Source organism: Zea mays, chromosome 5, assembly GCF_902167145.1.
Source record: "Zea mays cultivar B73 chromosome 5, Zm-B73-REFERENCE-NAM-5.0, whole genome shotgun sequence".
Lineage (NCBI taxonomy): Eukaryota > Viridiplantae > Streptophyta > Magnoliopsida > Poales > Poaceae > Zea > Zea mays.
Window position 1 is genome coordinate 28,053,460 of NC_050100.1, and position 20,852 is coordinate 28,074,311.

General features: G+C 46.5%; 2 protein-coding genes and 1 pseudogene across 2 annotated transcripts; 2 read left to right on the forward strand and 1 right to left on the reverse strand.

The window, feature by feature from the left end:
• Positions 1–2,792: 2,792 nt before the first annotated feature.
• Positions 2,793–4,210, forward strand: LOC100501878 (uncharacterized). Its single transcript, NM_001196518.1, has one exon. The coding sequence runs from the start codon at positions 2,876–2,878 to the stop codon at positions 3,278–3,280; it is 405 nt and encodes a 134-aa protein (NP_001183447.1). The 5' UTR covers positions 2,793–2,875; the 3' UTR covers positions 3,281–4,210.
• On the forward strand, positions 3,313–4,822 carry LOC118471947 (pentatricopeptide repeat-containing protein At1g62910-like; annotated as a pseudogene).
• A 182-nt stretch (positions 4,823–5,004) lies between these two features.
• LOC100192519 (CHS13) lies at positions 5,005–6,518 on the reverse strand. The gene is given in 2 exon segments (NM_001137739.1): positions 5,005–6,168; positions 6,271–6,518. Coding segments are annotated over 2 exon segments (1,173 nt in total). The 5' UTR covers positions 6,455–6,518; the 3' UTR covers positions 5,005–5,179.
• Between the last annotated feature and the right edge of the window lie 14,334 nt (positions 6,519–20,852).

The window sequence follows — 20,852 nt, forward strand, 5'->3', positions numbered from 1 at the left end:
AGATAACAAATATAAATAGAGACATAGATTAAGCCCTAGGGCACAGATTGGGTGGCCCATGGCTTGTATCCGCCACAGGGTACAATCTAGAGATACTGGATCGGTTCCCCTAGGTACAATCTAGAGATACTGGATCGGTTTTTAAGTATAAGAGACATTTAAGAGTGCATGATATAATCCTAAGTCTTTGTATCATAAATATACTTAATAGACAATATGTATGGAGAGCTAGAGACAATTTTTAATTAACCCCTAGAGACCTATCGAGAGGATGTACATAATGGATGAAAACGGTTTTGGAATTTTCCGGAATTCCAAAAACCGTTTTCGATTTTTTCAATTGGATTCATGGTAATGGTAATTTTCGGAAACGGAATCGGTTATCTAAATTTTGCATTAAAACCGGTGTGTCGTTTATCGATTGTTTTCTTTGGTTACTGAAATTAGTAAAAATTTTCCGGATTTAGGTTTCAGATTTTTTTGAATTAATAACAAAGCCTAGTAGGGATGGAAACTATTTCAGAAATTTTCGGCTGGGGCTGGAGCATGAGGAATTAATATAGGGGCTATATTTTTTTAGAAACATATGGTCTTGCTTATTTACCATCAAGGAATGGAGATTGGGTTGGTGTTTGGAAGGGATTCAGTAAACTGACCTTGACCTAGCGCGAGTACTCTTCTTCTGCAAGAATCCATCCAAGTCTACCACTTAGGCTGCCTCCAACGGACCAGCTAAAAGGGTATGCAAAGCTATTATGGCTACTCATATTCACTGTAGCACCATGCATCTTCCACCCAACAGAGTAGCCAAATAGAGCAGCCAAATTCCATGGCAGGTGAGAGAAAAGCTATTATGGCTGGGCAGGAACCGAGCAGGCATCTCTGATGTAAATTGGTGGGCCATTCTTATCAGTGAGCATGAGGCAAGCTATTTTTGCTATACCATTGGAAAGTGTTGTATTATAGATGGCCAGTTGAAGTGCATACTTCAGCCAACATGCTAAATGCCTGCTCCTTTTAGCTGGCGTATGTTGGAGACAACCTTACTAGTTGGTTGGTATTCCATTCTGTTATCTTAGACTATGTTGCCTTCTTCAATTCCATTCTTTGTCTCCCTAGTCGAAGTCTTCTTGGTGGCCCAACCCAACGTGCATTTTTGAGTGCCGTACCAAGCCACCAAGGTGATAGGCGCTCCGCAGTCACGCATGATTAGTGCTGGGAATATGGGCCGGACTTTTCAGGCTAGCACGAGCATGACCCGAAAATACGAGCCCAAAGCACGGTCCGGCACGAAATAATATGGGCCGAGCTAGCATGGCCCGAAGGCGGGCCTAGGCCGGGCCTCAAATTCCGGCCCGTCGGGCCCCCGGCACGACCCGCATAGATGGGCCGGGCTTGGGCCGACACGGCCCAATTAAGCCCAATTTGTTTAATTTCTTTAATTTAGTAAGATATCGACTTTATATTGGTGTTATATTTAGAGTTTATGTGATTAAATGATGCTAGAATTGTTTAATATAGTAAGATATGAACGATATATGGTTGTAATATTTTGATTTTATGTGGTCAAATATACGGGCCGGGCTTGGGCTGGCACGGTCCAACGAAGGCACAACGTGGTTTAGGGTCGGGTTAGGCCATTGTTTTTACACTTCGGTCTGGCACGACACGGCCTAAAAAATATTTGGGCTTTCCTGACCCGAACCCGTTTGGCACGAAGCACGATGGGCTTGGACCGGGCTGGCCCGGCCCGACCCAATTTCCAGCACTACGCATGATCATGAGAGCATTTATTGGCTATGCAAATATATACCGTAACATTTTCGTAAAACCAAAACGGTTTTTTCGTTTTCATCCTACGTGCCCTAACCCTTTTCCGCACCTTCTCCGCGCTACCCGACGTCGATCCCTCGGCTTCCTCTACCGCAACCCCTACCCCGGCTGTGCTCACCTCCGCCCGCGGAGAGATTTGACATTACGAAACACGACGGATGCGACTTCAACGAAATAGAGGCTCAGGCGAGGGTTTCTCCACTATAGAAAAGCTGAGCATAGCCAACACTCTAAAATGGACATGCCAACTCCATTAACGGATTCAGAGCAGTATTAGTCTCGTTGAAACCGGGTTCCGTCCCCAGCGCCGTCGCCGTCAGTTCTCCTCCATCCCCGTCGCGTTCTCCATCTCCGTCGTGTTCTCCTCTATCTCCGTCGCGTTCTCCTTCGCGCGGCAGCCGGGCGCCGCTGCCTCCGACCAAGACTTCGCGCGGTAGCCATACCCGTCGCGTTCTCCACGACCTCGACCTCGTCCTCTTCGTCTTCCTCGTCGGCCTGCTGCTCGGTCTCCGGCTGGTCGCCGCTCCTCCTGTACAGCTCGTCCAGGGCAGGGGTGATCGTGTCCGCGAACGGCAGGAGCAGACGAGGCGTTGCTGGAGAGATCAGCAAAGGCTTCTTGGATGAAATGAAGAGCGGTGTCCGCGGCGGGACGAGGATTACGCGGGGAAGACACGAGCTGCGAGAGGCGGTGGAAGGAGCGCTTGGCGGCGGTGGGGTCAAGGCCCGGGGCGGGCTGGAGCTGGAGCACGCCGACCGGATTGGGGCGGCCGGAGGGGAGCAGGCGCTGGGAGGCGAGGAGGACGTCGGCGACGGTGAGGAGCTCGTCCGCACCGGGGAGGTACGGGTCAGCCTCAACCGCGCGCTCCGCCAGTCGCTTGCAGCCGACCAGGTCCCGCGCGACGAGTAGCTTCCGGGCGATCTCGAGCCACCGGGCCGGCTCGGCGTGGCTGCGGCCGCCGCCGCCGCCGGAGAAATCCATGTGTGGTGGAGATCTCCATGGTGGTGGGCTCCACCCTGCGCCGCGCCAGCGACGGCAGCGGGAATGCCCTGGGCGGGGCCGCGTGCGGGGCCACCTCCTCCTCCCCCGCGCTCGTCGTCGCCGCAGCCGGGGCACGAGCGGTCGGTGGCGGCCGAGCCATCGGTATCGGAGAAGCCGTCCGAGCCTGTCTCCGAGCGGCGGATTCTGTGCCTGAATCATGCTCCATATGTGGTCCCTGTCCGGCCGGTCGACGTCGCCGCCGTGGCCCGTCTCCTTTGGCATGACGGTAGCCTTCTCGGCGCCAGCAGCGGCGGCCTTGCCGTTGCCGCCATCGCCAGCGCCCTGCTCGACGGACTGCTGGCACGGGAGGAGCTGCTGCTCGGTGGTCTCCAACATTGTCAGTGCCATGTCCGTGGACGGCAGCAAGAGCGAGCAGCAGGTCTCACGTATATGGTAACGGAAATATGACGACGTGAGTTTGAGATCATCGTTACCTGTTAATGGAGTTGACATGTCCATTTTAGAGTATTGACTATGCCCAACTTTTTTATAATAGAGAAATCCTCGCCTGAGTCTCTATTTCGTTGAAGCCACATCCGTCCTCCCGCCCGCGCCTCCGTGGTCGACCTCCAGCTCGCAGTGCGCGCGGAGTCTGATCCAGCCCACATCTACTCCCTCGTCGCCTCCGCGCTCTCCAGCGATGACTTCCCGCGCCTCCATACCTCGCGCCAGCTCTTTTCTCTGGCCACTTCTCGCTTGAACCGCCTCCGCCGCCCCGACCTCGCCGCCTCGCTCCTCGACCTCCTCCTTGCCTCCGCCCCGCCCTCCCCGGGGCTCCTTGCGCGGGCGCTCTCCCTCTACCCGGGACCCGACGATGCGCTCCGGGCCTTCTCCTCGTCTGCCCCCGCCACCCGCTCCGACGTTTCCCTCTCGGCGTTCCTCCGCGCCGGCCGACTCGATGACATCAAGTCCACTATTACCCTGGCGGAGTCCTCGCACGGGGTCACGCCCGGCCGCGCTTCCCACAATGTGCTCCTCCACGCGCTGGTCAAGAACTCTGAGCTTGCTGCTGCTCGGATGCTGCTCGACGAAATGGCCAACAACAAGTCGAAGCACCGCCCTGCCCCAGACATCATATCTTACAACACTGTCCTCGCCGGTTGCTCTGTGCAGGACGATGAGGAGGGGTTTGAGAAGCTTTTGAATGAGATCAGCTTGAACAAGCCGGATACAGTGGTTCTCCAAGAAAGGCGAGACAGCCAAGGGGGAGGAGCTGCTTGATGTGATGGAATCAAAGGAGGTAGCCCCGAATTACCTTACCTACAATGCTATCATGCAGGGGTATTGCAAGGAGGGGAATGTCGGCGCAGCGATGCGTGTGTTCAAGAAGATGAAGGTGATGAAGAGGCGGGAGGGGAGAAGTGACTTGGGTGTGTCTGCTCATTCGCAGATATATGTGGTGCTGTTTAGGAGTTTGGTGGAGAAACAGAAGTTTGGTGATGCGCTGTGGATTTTTAAGAGCTGCTTTGCAATGAAGGCAGCACCACCATTTGAGGCTGTTAAAGGTTTGGTAGAGGGTTTGGTGAAGGCAGGCAGGTCAGCAGAGGCCAAGGATGTTGTTGCCAAGATGGCCTTTCTTGTGAAAGGCGATGCTAAACTTGCTTGGGAGAAGGTTGTTGGCGAATTTTTTTTTCAAAGAGGGAACAACAAATTTGAATCCATGATTTGCTAGGCTTTCATGCATTTTGGACTTGGAATGATGATGGCAAAGAAGATAGGCTTTCAACATGGGATCCAAAGTTGCCTTCTTGTTGTCACTGGAGTTTATTTTGCAAGGTCCGTGGTTAGATCAGGATGTAATGGATGCTCCCTTTACTGTAAGAACTTGCTGAATTTTGTCTTTTAATAATTTTGAAATGATGTTAAAGTTTATATTTGTTGAAGTGCTTAGGAGATCCTGATACATGATACATATACTATCTATCTATCTATCTATCATCTTAACATGTTTGTTGTAATGTGTGTTTGATGCCTCATCACATAATTGCTCTGCTTTTCCTTTGAAAATATGATAGCTGCGATGTAATCAGTTGACTCATGCATAAATCTGTATTGAAGTAAATCCTGCAATTAGTGCATAGTACAGTGGAACAACAGGCTGTATAATGCCTTATTTCTGCAATGTTTTTCTTGGAGGCAAACTCAACTACTTACATTGTTTGATAGATAAACACATAAATACAGTAAAATGTTAGCGATGTACTACGCGGTGCACAGCTTTCACCAATGCATCTATGCTCTTTATCCTATGTTTCTGTATATATGATTAATCTTTATGCTTGCTATGCAAACCTTCCCTCTGTTATATTAGCTTGTGAATGTTTTCTTAACACCTTGGACTAGAAGTCCTTCGAAGGTGATGCCTGGGCCAAAAGCCAAGATCAATCCCCAGTCTTCACTTATTGTCCCTTTCTTTAACTCGTCCCTCAAGTACTCCAGCACATAGAAGATTGTATTGCTGCTCACATTTCCGTAGTTCATCAAAGCCTTCCTGCTAATCTTGAGCTTCTCTGGCTGAAGTTGAAGGCAGATCTCAAGCCTGTTTAGTATTGCTGGTCCGCCAGGATGCACAGCCCAAAACACATCGTTGAAATCCTTTATCCCTACCTGGTTCATGAGAGTCCTGCAGAACCCTTCTATGCGGCTTTCAATCTTCTCAGGCAAATCACGCCCCAGTTTAAAATTAATTCCTTCCTCTGAGATGTTGCCATCGATCACTTTATCAGTGCCAGGTAGGAACTCCTGTGTGGAGAACTGAAGCTCCAAGAAAGGATTTTCAGCTGGTGCCATGGGGCCTGCTCCTATAATCACAGCTGAGGCTCCATCACCAAACAGGGCAGCACCAACAAGGTCATAAGGACGGTCATAACTGGGTGGCCGGAAGCCTAGCACAGTGGTCTCAGCAGCCGTTACTAGGACACGGCTCCCTGGGTTGTTCTCAGCGATGTCCTTGGCAGTGCGGAGGGCAGCAGCACCACCGGAGCAGCCAAGGAAGAGAAGGGAAGTGCGCACGGTGTTTGGACTAAGGCCAAGGCGAGCAGCCAGGTGAAGGTCACCCCCCGGGAGACGAAGTTCACTGGATGAGATGTAGATGAGGTGGGTGATATCAGCTGCAGGGCGGCCCCATTCGTGGAGGGCAGCACGAGCTGCAGCAGCACCAAGGTCGATCACCGCGGCATTGCAGATGTCAAGGCGGGGTGTCAATGTTGGAGTACCCTCCATCTTCAGCTCTGGGTGCTTATCCAGAAGCTCCTTGGACATAACAGTGTACCTTGTCCTCACTGTGGTGGTCGTGCCTGGAAAGTAAAATCATTTGGAAAATACTCATCTGCTTACTAGAGGCAAATCAAATCATCACATAGATACTCAAGGTAAAGATAAAGACCAATTTAGCATACAAAGGCGCTCGAGCTTGGCCCTGGTGTCGGGATCGTCGCAGCTGCTTTCTTGGAGGTAGCTCGCCGCAACCTTCTCCTGGGGCAGGACTTGGTCAGGGAAGCCCTTGCCCAAGGCGAGCAGCATCGCCTTGCCCCTTGAGCCCTGGCTCTTGCCGTTGGCGTCCGTGCTGCCAGTGTCCGTCATTGTCACCGCACGGGCGCTCCTTGGTCCACCTTTCTGTTTCCAGTGCTGTACTGTTGTGGTTTTCTTGGTGCGGCCAGGCCATGGCAAACACATCTTCGGTGCTTTTAATGGGTGGCGCGGTTTGCGGAAGTGTTTGTTTGGTTTCGGTTCTGCAGGAGGACGGAGGAGGCATGGGTGAAAACATGGTAGGTCGCGGACTGGTCGTCTCACTCTCGCTTCTTTTCTGGGGGGAGATGGTTCATTCTTTCCACCCCCTTCTTTGGTCTGCCCAGTGTTTTTGCCCATCCAGTTGGTGTGATCTTTCCTACTTGTCCTTATATGGTCGTCCCGCAGGTACGAGCGTGAAGTGATGCTAGAAAATGTAACGCTGTTCAGTTTACATGTTGGTTGATGCTGAAGCCTTGTGGCTAGGTGCTATGTCCTATGATGTTTTGCTGCAGATGTTTCTTTTAGCGCAATGTGGCAGGTGTTCTGTCGTTGCATTTCATGTGCTAGGAATTGGGCATATGTTCAAAGGTCTCAGCCGTCGAACTGAACTGACAGATGAGAAACGAAGAGAAGTAAAAAGAAACCAAAACTGGGAAACAGCCGGAAAGCAAACGTCCTGTTGGTCGCTCTTCTTTAATTTGACCGATGAACACTTGTGTTCGTGTCATAGTCAGTTGCTAACACATGGCATCTGGTGAAGAACAATACTTCTGTGAGAGGCCTTCTTGTTTGCTCCGGATCGTGAGTCATGTGTTAGCAATGACCTCCTATATAATTCTCTACTAATCTTATTTCTCATGAGCCTATTAGACTTAAAAATAAGGGATTTTTACAGTGACGCTCTTAGTTGTGGACAACTACATAAGTCTACCCTTAGTTTTAGTTTTGTCCACCCCGTCACCCGTTTGCCTAGCAATACATCCGCATGCCGTTTTCGTCCACCTTGCAGTGACTGACAGGACGGACCCACAACTCCATCAACACTTGCAATTGGGACCCACTACAAACTTTCCCCATCATCACTTCCTGAGCAAAAATCTCGATCCAGACGATGCCCGCTCTCCCTGCTTCTCCTCTCCCCGTCGCTGATCCCCACCGCTGGCGCTAGCTCAACCGCCGCTCCTCGTCGCTGTGGCACCTCACCTTGGCCTTCCCCGCCGCCAGCTCACAGCCACCGCTCCCCGCCGCTGTGGCACCTCACATTGGCCTTCCTCGCTGTCCTTGGTAGACTTCCTCCGGTCAACACTCGAGCCGCCCCCAATAGCCTTCTTCCTTCATAGACGCCGCCGCCACAGCAGCTCCCCTGCAACATGGTTCTGCTGCACATTCACACTCTCCCTGCGACGCTCCCCAACCCTAGGATTGCTCGGCGCGGCGCTCCCCCATCTATTCCCTATGACGCAGTGCGTGGAGCTAGGTTACTGTTGATGTGCACAACACACCTTTTCCCTGGTCGTGCTCGATGCGATGCTCCCCCCACCGAGTCTCCATGGCGTTGTGTGTGGCGCGCACCTGCTTGGCAGTTCATATGCAGCTATAGGTGTACATTTAGGCCGGATCTGGTGGACCGGCTCGAAGCACTGCCCAGACACGGCACGGCCCGTTATATCAGGCTGGGTTTGGGCCGAGGTCACGGCTCATAGGCGGGCACGAGCACGGCCCGTTTAAGGCAGACACGAAATGGCCCATATAGAGGCACGAAAAGGCCCATATATTTATTAAAACCACACTTCATTCCACACTTTCATATACTTGATAAATAACACAAAGCTAGAGATAATGCTAGTTAGATGTTTTTTGTAGCTTTGAATTAGAGTGTGTGATGTAATTTTGCTTTTGTTATGAACATTAGACAATAAACTGAACTTATGAACTTTGTATAGAGCTGATTATACTCTTTTTCCTTCTAACAAAATGATTTATAAACGAGGTAGTCATTGCATAGCTGTGGTAACTTTAATACAAATACTAAGTTTGATTTTGTTCAAATTTATTTGTCTTATCTTTTATTTGTTTTATTATTTTTTTTGAATTTAGGGCTCTAATGTGAATTTTGGGCCAAAAACTGAATTTCGGGCCTAAAATTGAATTTCAGGCCGTAATGTGAATTTCGGGCTTTTATAATTTCGGGCCGCCCGAAATGAGCCCGGCACGTTTAAGCAATTACGGGCCGGGCCGTGGGCCGAGGGCTAGGCCCATGGGCCGGTCCGGCACGACCCGAAATTTAAACGGGCCGGCCCGAAATTCAAACATTACGGGCCTTTTTGGGCTTGGGCCGGGCAGCCCGAATGTACACCTATATATGCAACGTTGTCTCCATGGCGTTGTGTGTGGCGCGCACCTGCCTTGGCAGTTCATATGCAGCGTTGAAAGTACCTTTAGAGGTACTTAAGGCTCTTGATGTCGCCTACAGGGCGATAGAGGACATCACTCCTATACATACAATGCATGGACCAATAACATGAGCACCGACAGTTGAATCTCTAGGTCCGTTCTAACTTAATCAATTGTGTTTCAGAGTTTACGCTTGGTGTCATACATGTTTGGATGATTAGAAACCTTGGTAAGGACTTGGGAAAAGAGGAGAAGCTAGTATGTCCACAACAAGAGGGAGTCCAGGTCCAACTCGACTTCGACACCACCACAGAGTCTAGGACCATCTCCCACTAAAACTGACGCTTAGGATGCATATAGACTCCATTTTTATGTTCTTTATATAAATGGAAAGCTAAGAAGATAAGCTTTCCAATCCAACTGATTTCATCTTAAAATTCCTTCGGACTAAATGAGAACTATCGAAACAATTCAGCGTCTAGATTCTGTTTTAGTATGACGACATCGTCTTTTGGGCTGTTGGCCCGTGTATTGGGTTGGAGCCCGTTAGGGGCATGTCCAGGGGTGGGCACATTTTACCAGAAACCGAAAACCGAACCGAACCAAAATTTCAGTTTTTTCGGTAGTACAGTTCGGTTTCGGTTTTTGTATCTCAAAAGTTCGGTTTTCGGTATCGTAATCGGTTTTCACCGTATACCAAACCGAAATACCAAAAAACCGAATTACTTAACTTTATCAATTCTAAAATTTGACTATTCGATTATGTGAACTAAATTTGTGAAACAATTAAATTGTTATTCATTTATTTATATGTGATGTATGATGTATCTTTAAATATTTGTACATATATAATTTTGATTTTTTTAAATTATGTGTAATCTATCATATAAACTTTTTTTATATGTTGTCTTGTGTATAAGTTTGGTATTCGGTTTTTACCGAAAAACCGAAGTAAAAAACCGAAACCGAACTTCTCGGTTTTTCATTTTTAAAAAAACCAATCGGTTTCTAATGTCTACAAAACCGAAGTTTTTTAAAACCGAAAAACCGAACCGAAGTTTAGAAAAAACCGAATGCCCAGCCCTAGGCGCGTCTAGGGTCTTTCACTCCCCTAAACTCTCTTTTATCAGCAGCCATCACCACCATTGGGGTTTTCTTTTACTTAGATTCAATATGTCCTCGAACAATGTCATTGTTCATCGGTTTGTGAGACCCTAGCATCATGTTCAATACCAGTTTGATTGTGTTCTCCTTATTCTTGTTTGTGTTCTTAATTATACTTGCAGAGATAAGCCTTTTTGGTGAGGTTATTCGTGTTCACAGGTGATAACCAACAGAGGAATGATATAGTGATTATGAGGACTCATTTGTCCGGAGCCTCGGATCATCAACGTCGAGATCTCCACCCAATTAATTTTACCGTATCTCCCAGAAGATCGGACAATTTCCTCTATCAAGTGGTATCTATCCAGGTTTCTCGTGCCAAAAAATCATTGTTTTCCTGTCCTACAACCATCGCCTTAACCTTTGCACAATTTAATTTTGGAGTCCACAGTTCAGAGTTTGTGTCTGTCACACCCGATTTTAGAAGGTAAACCGAATACGAACCATGTACGTGTTAGGATCAGAAATTCACGTACACAGCGATTACATAAATGACTCATCATAGCACAATGATTCGAATAGTAATAAAGAGTAAGTAATTATACTACATACTAGAGCCATTTACATTATATAAATCAAAGTGCACATAATAGAAATGTAATACCCAAAATTGTAAATCAAATAAAAGGAGGTAGTCATTCCTAAATAATATTCCTCCCTTATGATATCATATGTGAACGATCTTATTTAAGTGAGTACTTAAAGTAATGCCATCTAAAAAAATATAATTTGTGCATCATGCCGAGGTTTATTTGTTTGTGCATTCACTCATGAAGACAGTGATAATAGAAAAAAAAACAAAAGTGAAAATGTGCATTAAACCAAATTTGGAGTTTGGATTTTGAGTGTGTTTTCTGATTAATTTGAAGTTTAAATTTGAATCTAGAATAAAAATTGAATTTGAAAATGTTCAGAATAAATAGAAATGGGTACAGAATTGCATGTAATGTATTCCCTTGTTTATTTACCATATAAAACTTCCATGATCAAGTGATTAACTCAATTAAAAATATGAGAAACCAAATAAATTTATGCACATCATACTGATATTTGGTTGGTGTGGCATTTTGTTTGGAATTCAAGGATCAAAACCTTAACTGAATTTTAAAATAATGGAAATACAAACTGAAAAGAAAATACAAGAAAGAGAACTCCCAGCCGGCCTCACCTTTTCGTTTTTTTTCTTTTCATTTCTTTTTTCCCTCTGGCCGGCCATGCGCATGCGCTACACTGTTGGAGAATCTTTCACAGGAGCGCTGCATGCGGAACCTCGAGGTCCTCCTCACGCACCAGCCATTTCCTCCACTCGCTACGGAGTCTGTGGTGCATGCGCTCGCCTCTTCTCTTGCGCATTGCCCAGTATACAGGTTCATGCGTGATGCCGCCCAGTGGACCCCTCCCCATCTCGCATGCATCGTCTCCGCCGCGAAGCCGCGCGTAACTGAATTAGCGTCTTTGCGGGGTCCGCTCGGCTGTGAAACTGAACCCCGCTTTAGCCGCCTGGGCGCTCACCTGGTCCGTTCGGTAGATGAGGTCTACCGTGATTCTCGGACGTCAGCTCACCCTGCGGCTATAAAGCCATGCCATCTCCCCAGCGATCACCCCCATGGCGAGCACTCTGCAGAGCCTGGGCTTCTTCGTCGTACGCCGGCGTCCCTGCTAGTGCCTGCCGTTGAACTCTCCGGCCACCATTGATCCGACCTCCCCTAAGCCATCGATGAGTAAGAGAAAAACAGTGAACGCCACCTCTGTACTCGCCCCACCTTATGGCGCGTCGCTTCTGCAGTACCGGCCCACGCTCTGCGCGGCGCTCAGGTGTTACGGCTGCCCTCAAATCCGTCATCGGACCATTGGCACTAGGGCAAGCAAAAGCACGGACAGGTGCTCGGCGTGCTGCAACGGCTTCCGATTTGCCCGGCTAGATGGAAGACGGCTGGGGAGCATCTTCCTTGGGGAACACCGCGCGTCATGGGTGCCTTGCCGAAGTTCAGGGACGGCGTGATTGCTCATCGTCGTTCATGCTCCACCGTGGCGCCACCCATCTCCGTGGGCAGTGGGCTGCATCGTCCAATCGACCGGTGAGTGGCCTGTAACGAGTTCGTTGTGCTCTCGGCTTCATATTTCCATCAACCAACATCAGAAATCGCGTGTGTTGCACCGAGATTGGTCCTCTCTAGTCCTGGCTACCGCCGTGGTGGCTCTGTGCGCCGCCGAATAGATGACCAGGGGAGGAAGAAAGGGGTGAGTCCGTTGGATTTCGATCCAGCGACTAATATTAGACCGGGTTCAAATTAGATGTGGTTCGTTCGATCTAAATGGACGGGCGGGATTTTAAGTAGCATACCCCTTCGCTTGATTAAATCATAGCCGTCGAAGTTCGATCTGGCGGCCGCGAGGTGAATTGCGCGCGTTAAACCGAGACCCTTGGATTCAGATCCGATGGTTTAGATCGCATTCCGGATCGGCTGATTGCGGATCTAATCCTAGCGGCCAGATGTTGATCGTGCGGCCAGGAACGCAGAATACCCCTTCGCCGTGCCTATTTGATAAAGAGTCCCTGGACTTCTTAGTAATAAACCCGCGGTCCACAGTGGCTGTGCGCTGAGTCTAGTAATTCTTGCGTAGAGACCCCTATATTTATCTATTTTTGTGCGCGCAGTCCAAACAGAGATTAAATCAGGAAATTAATTTAAGAAATGAATTTTTAATATGAAAACAATTCCAGAACTTGTAAAATTCATATAAAATTTATTTTAACTCATTTTTAACCCATTCCAGTTCCTATAATTTGGTAATATTATTGTTTATCACCTAGTGCCACTGTTTTAGCATGAAAACTATATTAAATTTGATCACCTAGTTATTCTCGTACCAAACACATAAAATCTTCAAAAATTCGTAACTTCTCCGTTTTGATTCCGATTTGTTCCGTTCCAGTTGCGTTAGTCTCATAGAAACGCGTAGATCATTATTATTTAGTATATTCTTATGTTTGGTGTGATGTTAATTTTATCTATACCATGTTTGTTTGTATTGCTACGACTAGCGCGAGGACACGTGTCATCTGAAAAGCAAGTTGGTACCTGAAATCTCAAGTGCCAGGCAAGTTGTGCCCTTGATCACTTCTTTTTACCCACTCATGTTCTAATTAATCATAATGATCTGCATAGGTTAATTTTGATGGGACCCAATAGGTTACCCTAGTTTGATTATCTTTATACCTTGTTTACCACTGAACTTTTTGGGTAGTACTTGCTAGTGCTTTATGTGGTTTTGGGTATGAAGATACATTACTCATGATCACACTTTTTATTATCTGTTTATTATTATTGTTCATGATAAGATCATTATGTTAATTGGAACATGGAGCGACCACCCGGGAAAACAGTGCTACCACAAGGGTTTAATGGGACGCCCTTGGCTGATTAATTAGGAAAGCTAGTGGAAGACTACCTTACCCGAAAGGGGCAAGGGCAGTAGGGGAGTGGTCAGTGTAGGGAGGCCCTCGGGAGGATTTTGCTGCGATGGCGGTCCTGCAAGGGATTCCTGCATTGGAGCTTCCTATAAACTGTAGCGGGTTTTCTGAAGCTAGTGGAACTTTGTAAAGGCCTCGTAGTGTTACCCTGCCTCGCCTCCTCGGTAGAGGTGTATGGGAAGTCGCGATCCCTTGGCGGATGGGTAACATGACTTGTGGGTAAAGATGCGCAACCTCTGCAGAGTGTAAAACTGGTATACTAGCCGTGCTCACGGTCATGAGCAGCTCGGACCCTCACATGATTAAATTATGGAACTTAAACTCAATTTGTCATATGCATTGCATTGCAGGTGAGGTTGTTACTTTTGTTCTACTACTTAATTGGGTTGGTATTTACTTATACTTAGTAATTGCTAATAAAATTTTGACCAACTTTAAAAGCAATGCTCAGCTCTAACCATCCTCTTTGGTAAGCCTTACACTTCACGTGAGCTCCCACCTTTGGCGAGTTCATGCACATTATTCCCCACAACTTGTTGAGCGATGAACGTATGTGAGCTCACTCTTGCTGTCTCACACCCCCCCACAGGTCAAGAGTAGGTACCGCAGGATGAGGCGCTTGGAGGATGCTGCGATGAGTTCGTGAGAGATCTAGGCCGTCGTCTCCCAGTCAACTTTGGGTTGCTGGACCGTTGTCTCCTTATAATGTAATTACTTAATTATTTTGTATAGAACTCCTGTTATGTAGTAAAGATGTGACATTCGATCCTGTGCCATGATTCATCATATGTGTGAGACTTGGTCCCAGCACACCTGGTGATTATGTTTACGCCCGGGCTTTGGACCCCTAAAACCCGGGTGTTACAAGAAACGCAGCTAACGTAGAGAAACCTACCACATGCAGCTGACTGGGGGAGGTCGCTAGCCTAATCCTCGAACTCGTTGAAGTCCTTGAACTCCTGGAGATTCGCCTCGACACCTTCTCCTTCTTTACCTGAGCATATGTTGCACCTGTTGTTTTGTGAAAGCAAGGGTGAGTACACATCAACGTACTCAGCAAATGTTCTGTTTAGCTAAGGTGGACTAACTTTATGTGGGGTGAAGCTCCAGTAGTTGCTTTTAGTTTGTCAGATATTTATTATTAGTAGAAGCCAAATTTTAGCAATAACCAACCCATGAACCGTTTCCTCATCGAGGAACATCATTATCATCATCGTAGGCAAATCCATAAATAGAACCATAGTATCTTGAACCATTTGTATCTCTAATCAAAGAAGCTTACAAGGCTGCTCATAACCGTGAGCACGACTGATATATCGGTTTCTAATCCTCCGCAGAGGTTGCACACTTTACCCATGAGTCGTGATTCTCGTTCTGCCCGGGGATCATGACTCCCCATTGATCACTTCTAAGGTGAACTGGCAGGGTCTCACTACGTAGCTTTTACAAAGATTCCCCAAACGTCATAGCCGACCGTTAGATTTCTCCAGTTTGATAAACACAATACATCTCTCCATAGAAAGAGTGACCAACAACAGCACCCAGCCTCGACAGAGCAAGTACTTGTGCTCGGACCCCATTGATGGCACGACGGCGAAGCAAACTACACCTCAAGTCCCTCTAATTAATCAGCTAAGGGCGTCATATACCACCCTCATGGCTGCACTGTTTTCCCGGGTTCTTACGGAGAAATACTCGGGAAACGGCCTGAGCCTACTTTAGTATCACAAGCTCATAATCATAATCAGAATGTAAAGCATCGTATCATAATTGTATCTCATCATGTTCATTGATTAAAGTAGAGTGCTAGCATAAAGCTAACCATAATAACCCAAAAGGTAATCAAGGACAAGGTAAATGGAAAGCTAGTCAATCCTTAGGTTTTAATTATGTAATGCGGGGAAATGAATTATCATGTGAATAGGACATAAGTCGGTCAGAGGACACTTGCCTTCACCAAACAGATGCTCAGGGTCTTCAGTCCCGTAGAACTCGAAGAGTTTGATCACTTGGTCGTCGAAGCTTGACCGTCGATTCCTCGAAGCTCGGAAACGGATCGCGATCTATTCGTGACGCGCAACGAATACAAACAGGCACAAACAAACATATACTTGCATAAGAACATTACACCATACAAGATAAAATATTATAAAAACGAGCAATATAAAATAGAGAGCGCTTCTACGGTTACGCGAGGATAAGAAACGCGATAGTCAAAGCTACGGTCGACAAGTTATCGCTTTTATGCTAAAAAGTATTAGTTAGAACATTTAATTCGACATAATTATTTTAATCAATATTTATTAAATGCAACTAGAGCTTTAATTAGTCTATAACGCTAACAATTGTTAAATAAATAAGTAATTTAATTAACACGAGGGCTCCTAAGCGAGGTGAATTTACGACGCACGACAAGACGTGGCGTGCAAAAATAATGCGCGAACGATGCATGGCCAAACACGACTTAGCACACGGACGACGATCGACATGCGCATACAACGTGTGACGACGCGCGCAAAACAGCACGCGAACGACGTGCGAAGTAGCACGCCACCGCGCACAGAACAACACACGCGACATGCGAGAAAAACTAAATAGGTGTCACGTTTATACTAAACAAGTATTAAATAAATAAAAAGTATTTAAGTTAATATTAACCATGTTAATGTTTATTATAAAAGCACAAGTTGAAAACTATACATTTAATCTATTTGGAATATTAATCTAATAAACATTAGTCGAGCAAACATTAAATAAATTATCTAACATATGTGACCTGACGAATTAACATTATTAACATGTGGACAACGAATACGAACCTAACACAATTTGAACGGCTCAAAACGGATTTAAAACATGGAAGATATGCACGTTTAAAATTACAGGGGTCTACACACAATTATCTGGAGACTTCGGGAGCTAGCAAGCGAGTTTTACAGGACTCAACAAACAGTGGGTTAATTACACTATTCTCTCGGGTTATTTTTGCAAAAACGACTTCTTTCTCTCCCCACCTTCCTCTCTCACAAAAACCGCCATGGGGGAGAAGCAGGGGGTCGCACTGCGAGGGGGTCGCGGGGTAGGGGTGGCCAGGGGAGGGCTACGGGGTGGAGGTGGTCGGGAAAAAAGTATGTAAGACAATCTGCGAAAATAAAGAGAAAACAAAGAAGAGCAATGGTGAACCTCGCCGGAGACGAGAAGGAAAACGCCGATTGACGACAAACCACAGGTCGAATCGACGAATCGAAGGCACCGGGACAAAGCCCTCGACGATACGAACGCAGCGATACCCTCAGATTCTGCCGACGACGCACGGATTGGAAGTAGTTGCTCGCCATAATTGTCACTGGAGTTGGAACCGCTCCGAACTTCTGTGAGCAATTCCGGGGGGAATGAATCTGGAAAAACCGTTTTGTGATTCAGAATGTGCTCAGCGAGGAGAACTCGACCAAATATATATAGTCAGGGTTCGGGCGAGATGAAAATTCGGGTCAAATTCGGATTTTTTCTATTTATTAAATTTAGTTTAGCCTTTAAATTCATATTTTGTGCTCAAAATATTGTAGATGCTTTGAAAAATTCCAGGGAAAAACCTAGAAATGTTTTAGCACCTAATGAACTCAAAAAATATATCTAGAGTTTGTAAAAATATTTTTAAGTACCTCAAATAAATAGATTTGGGCTTCCAGAAAATAGAAAAATATTCAGAAAAATATGAAAAATTTACTGAGCTTTTATAAGGTATATTAACATGTTTCACACACCTTTTATACCTAGAAACACCATGCAGCGGCATGAATGCAACAACCAAAGCATGTCTAGGGCTCATTCCACTAGGTTTATGCCAATATAAAACAAAATAATTCTCTATTTTTAGGAAAAAAGAGAAGGAAAGCAAAGAAATGAGAGCGTAACTGAAAGTCGCCTAGAGGGGAGGTGAATAGGGCGAAACTGAAATTTACAAATTTAATCACCACTACAAGCCGGGTTAGCGTTAGAAATATAATTGAGTCCGCGAGAGAGGGTGCAAAACAAATCACAAGCAAATAAAGAGTGTGACACGTGGATTTGTTTTATCGAGGTTCGGTTCTCGCAAACCTACTCCCCGTTGAGGTGGTCACAAAGACCGGGTCTCTTTCAACCCTTTCCCTCTCTCAAACGGTCCCTCGGACCGAGTGAGCTTCTTCTTCTCAATCAAACGGGAACAAACTTCCCGGCAAGGACCACCACACAATTGGTGTCTCTTGCCTTGGTTACAATTGAGTTGATCGCAAGAGAGATTGAAAGAAAAGCACGATTGCAAAAGCCAAGCGACAAGAGCGACAAATAACACACGGATCACTTTCTCTCTCAAGTCACTAATCACTAATGATCTCTTTTCTCAATTATGAAACTTGGAGAGATGGAGGCTTTGAATGTGTCTTGGAATGGTTTGCTAGCTCTTGTATTGAATGTTGAAGGTTGGAATGCTTGGATGATGTGAATGGAGGTGGTTGGGGTTGTATTTATAGCCACCAACCACTTCCTAGCCGTTGCTCCATTCTGCCGACCGCGGACGGTCCACCCGCCTGGTCCGGACGGTCCACGACTGTAGATCAACGGCTGAAAACGCAACGGTCAGCAGTAACGACTATATTGCATTTAATGCGTCGTCAGATGTCAGATAAAGCCAGTCGCGAACGGTCCGGTCGTGCACCCCGGACGGTCCGCGAGGACGCTATAATTCATTTTTCCGAACCCGTCACCTTTGGGGTTTTCGGTTTCTCACCTACCGGACGGTCCGCGCCTGAAGCCGGACGGTCCGCACGAGGTCTCGGACGGTCCTTGCTTTTCCTCCGGACGGTCCGTAGTGCAGACTTGGATTTTTGCATTGGTTCTGTCCGAGGGTCATCCTGGTGTTGCGGACGGTCCGCCGTAAGTGCCCGGACGGTCCGCGCTTGGCCTGTTTTTCCAAAAAGCTTCTCCTGTCCGGAATAATCTACGGTATTCCGGTCAGTCGATTTAGTATAGTTGTAGATGAACCTTTGGCACCTGTAGAACATATATTCTAGAGCAAACTAGTTAGTCCAATTATTTGTGTTGGGCAATTCAACCACCAAAATTAATTAGGAACTAGGTGTAAGCCTAATTCCCTTTCAATCTCCCCCTTTTTGGTGATTGATGCCAACACAAACCAAAGCAAGTATAGAAGTGCATAATTGAACTAGTTTGCATAATGTTAGTGCAAAGGTTGCTTGGAATTGAGCCAGTATAAATTCTTGCATGGATTGTTTCTTTATTATTAACATTTTGGACCACGCTTGCACCACTTGTTTTGTTTTTGCAAATTCTTTTGTAAATCCTTTTCAAAGTCCTTTTGCAAATAGTCAAAGGTAAATGAACAAGATTTCGAGAAGCATTTTCAAGATTTGAAATTTTCCCCCTGTTTCAAATGCTTTTCCTTTGACTTAAACAAAAATTCCCCTAAATGAAATTTACCTCTTAGAGTTCAAGAGGGTTTTGATATATCAATTTTGAAACACTACTTTCTCCCCCTTTTGAACATAATAAGATACCAATTTGAAATTTCCAATTAAAAATCATTTTAAATTTAGCTGGTGGTGCGGTCCTTTTGCTTTGGGCTAATACTCTCTCCCCCTTTGGCATGAATCGCCAAAAAACGGAGTCATTAGAGCCCTTAGAATTACTCTCTCCCCCTTTGGTCATAAATAAATTAGTGAAGATTATACCAAAGACGGAGTCCTTTTCTCCTCCAAAGATGGAGAGTTGCTCGGAGTGACGGCGAAGGATGAGTTACGGAGTGGAAGCCTTTGTCTTCGTCGAAGACTCCAATTTCCTTTCAATACACCTATGACTTGGTTTGAAATAGACTTGAGAACACATTAGTCATAGCATATGAAAGAGACATGATCAAAGGTATATAAATGAGCTATGTGTGCAAATCAACAAAAGAAGTTCCTAGAATCAAGAATATTTAGCTCATGCCTAAGTTTGTTAAAAGTTTGTTCATCAAGTGGCTTGGTAAAGATATCTGCTAATTGATCTTTAGTATTAATGTATGAAATCTCGATATCTCCCTTTTGTTGGTGATCCCTTAAAAAGTGATACCGAATGGCTATGTGTTTAGTGCGGCTATGCTCAACGGGATTATTGAAAGGGAATTAGGCTTACACCTAGTTCCTAAATAATTTTGGTGGTTGAATTGCCCAACACAAATATTGGACTAACTAGTTTGCTCTAGTGTATAAGTTATACAGGTGCAAAAGGTTCACACTTAGCCAATAAAAAGACCAGGTATTGGGTTCAAATAAAGGAGCAAGGGTCAACCGAAGGCACCTCTGGTCTGGCGCACCGGACTGTCCGGTGTGCCACCGGACATGTCCGGTGCACCAGAGGACTCCCACTTCGAACTGCTCACCTTCGGGAATTTCCAGAGGCAACTCCGCAATAATTCACCGGACTGTCCGGTGTGCACCGGACATGTCCGGTGCTCCAAGGAAGAGCGGCCTCCGGAACTCGCCAGCCTCGGGAATTCATTGAAGCTGCTCCGCTATAATTCACCGGACTGTCCGGTGTACACCGGACTGTCCGGTGTAACAGCGGGGCAACGACTATTTCGGCGCCAACGGCTACCTGCGACGCATTAAATGCGCGCGCAGCGCGCGCAGAGGTCAGGCACGCCCATGCTGGCGCACCGGACAATCTACAGTACATGTCCGGTGCGCCACCGGACATCCAGGCGGGCCCAGAGACAGAACTCCAACGGTCGAATCCAAACGGCTTTGGTGACGTGGCTGTCGCACCGGATATGTCCGGTGTGCACCGGACTGTCCGGTGCGCCATCGAACAGACAGCCTCACCAAACGGCTAGTTTGGTAGTTGGGGCTATAAATACCCCCAACCACCCACCATTCATAGTATCTAAGTTTTCCACTTCCCAACTACTTACAAGAGCTCTAGCATTCAATTCTAGACACACCAAAGAGATCAAATCCTCTCCAAATTCCACACAACGTCCTAGTGATTAGAGAGAGAGATTTGCTTATGTTCTTTTGAGCTCTTGCGCTTGGATTGCTTTCTTCTTTCTTGATTCTTTCATTGCGATCAAACTCACTTGTAATTGAGGCAAGAGACACCAAACTTGTGGTGGTCCTTGTGGGAACTTTGTGTTCCAAGTGATTGAGAAGAGAAAGCTCACTCGGTCCGAGGGACCGTTTGAGAGAGAGGGTAAGGGTTGAAAGAGACCCGGCCTTTGTGGCCTCCTCAACGGGGAGTAGGTTTGAGAGAACCGAACCTCGGTAAAACAAATCCGCGTGTCTCACTCGATTATTCGCTTGCGATTTGTTTTGCACCTTCTCTCGCGGACTCTATTATATTTCTAACGCTAATCCGGCTTGTAGTTGTGATTATTTTTGAGAATTTCAGTTTTGCCCTATT

Excerpts from the sequence above, each read along its gene's own strand:
- LOC100501878 (NM_001196518.1), top strand. The coding sequence starts at position 2,876 with ATGCCCTGGGCGGGGCCGCGTGCGGGGCCACCTCCTCCTCCCCCGCGC.